Consider the following 1,886-nt stretch of genomic DNA (forward strand, 5'->3'; position numbering starts at 1 on the left):
GTGATACACAGCACTCATCCATACAAAACTACATTATTATTATCCTTATCCTGCAACCCTATTGTCTGCTAAAGTACTCATTCATACAAAACTACTTAGTTGTTAACTTGTACTCCTATGGTCTGCTAAGAGTACTAGATTTGGTAGTCCTATGATCTACTTAATTGTTATCTTGTAGTGCTATGGTGATTATGCATGCTGAGAAGTAGTAAATGACAGAAAGGTTTTCCTGAGAACCCAGATGCATCAAAGAAATGAGGATGATGGGAATTTATATCTTGGAGCTTTGTTTTTCAGTTTCCTTGTCAACATGTTCAATGGGACCGTAGAACTCGCATACACAATTACCAGGTTACCTATGTTCTTCAAACAACGTGATCTTCTAATGTTTCCGGCATGGGCTTTCACTATTCCAACCTTATTGTTAAGCATTCCTATCTCAGTTGTGGAGGCATTTTCTTGGGTGATTATCACGTACTATGGTATAGGATTTTCTCCTAAAGTCAGCAGGTACTAGTCAGTTGCCACTTTAGTGATTGTTCTGTATCTATACCTATAATATTACCATGTTACATGTTCGCCCTGACAATTCTTGTTGGGTTATTAATAGTGATGTGAATAGATCACAGTTCATTACTCCCTTCTCTTAATCTAATGGTGTCATTAATCATGCAGGTTTTTTAGGCACTTCCTCATATTGTCTCTTGTAAATCAGATGTCAGCTTCCTTGTTTCGATTAACAACAGCTGTTTGCAGGACTAAAGCAGCAGCCAATAGTGGAGCAGTATTTGCCTTGCTGGCTATTTTCATGCTTGGAAGTTTTGTTATTCATCTAGGTATATTTGACTTTATATTCATTTTTAATTATGAATTTAAATGAATGAAGAACTAGACGTGATAGCATTGATGAATGACCAAAAGCTATTCAATCTGAATGCCACTGGCTTACTCTAATGTATCAGAAAGGTGCTCCCAAAGGCATCTTCAAGGTTATTTGTAAAATGATTTAAAAGGGTAGTATAATTCGATGGTCATCTTTTTTTTGTAGGGAAGATTCCCAAGTGGTGGATATAGGGCTACTGGTCCTCACGAATGATGTATGGACAAAATGCCCTGATGATAAACGAGATGCTTGCTCCTAGATGGAATAAAGTAAGCCTTTTAACATTACACCCATGCTTATCTTAGTCATTTCAACCATAAGGCGTGCAACGCAGTTTTGGAGATTTTTCTTTTCATTTTATATGAGTGAATCTTTTGAATTTTCTACGGTATAGAGCAAGTTTGCAGCAACTTAAATACTTTTTGTTTTGAATCGATAGTGGATTGCGCAATGCAGAGCATCAACGGAACATCACTTTTGGGTGTTGAAGTTCTCAAAAGCCACCAAATATTTCAGAAAGAATACTGGTATTGGATAGGGGCTGCTGCTTTGTTTGACTTTATATTTGTCTTCAATGTCCTATACACAGTGGTCCTTGCATATATAGAACGTGAGTTCCTTTGATGTTGATGCAGATATTTTTTCTTATATTGATTCTTTTATTTCGAAAGTCTGTGAATTCCTGCATATTGACTCATTATCCTATTGATGTAAAGCTCCTGGGAAACCTTAGCTTATCTTGTCTAAAGAAGCATTGTGAAACAACAGCAAGAACAGTTTTGTAACCATTTCTCTTCAAAAGACTTTGCAAATGATATGAGTAAGAAAAATATTACATTATTAACTATCAATATTTTCAAGATCACAAGTTGCGAGATATACTAGTCTATAAAGAAAAGAAAAGATATTAACTATTAATCAGGAATCCTCCAAACGAGACCGTTTACTGGGAAGAGGAGAATCTGCATCTTTTAAGATTTTTGTTTGGAGTTTTCACAATTTA

The 1,886-nt window shown here is 35.6% G+C and overlaps 1 protein-coding gene across 1 annotated transcript; it reads left to right on the plus strand.

Moving 5' to 3' along the window:
• Positions 1-241: 241 nt before the first annotated feature.
• Positions 242-1,142, plus strand: LOC149563489 (ABC transporter G family member 36-like). The gene is made up of 4 exons (XM_089828207.1): positions 242-510; positions 676-836; positions 963-966; positions 1,049-1,142. Exons 1-4 carry the CDS (start codon positions 242-244, stop codon positions 1,140-1,142), a joined length of 528 nt encoding a protein of 175 aa, XP_089684333.1.
• Positions 1,143-1,886: the final 744 nt, after the last annotated feature.

Source organism: Cupressus sempervirens, chromosome 4 (genome assembly GCF_028749045.1).
Source record: "Cupressus sempervirens isolate cs-2001-9-10 chromosome 4, ASM2874904v1, whole genome shotgun sequence".
Lineage (NCBI taxonomy): Eukaryota > Viridiplantae > Streptophyta > Pinopsida > Cupressales > Cupressaceae > Cupressus > Cupressus sempervirens.

Coding starts and splice junctions, on each gene's coding strand:
- LOC149563489 (XM_089828207.1), top strand. CDS start 242: ATGCATCAAAGAAATGAGGATGATGGGAATTTATATCTTGGAGCTTTG. Junction 511..675: donor TTTTCTCCTAAAGTCAGCAG/GTACTAGTCAGT, acceptor TTAATCATGCAG/GTTTTTTAGGCACTTCCTCA.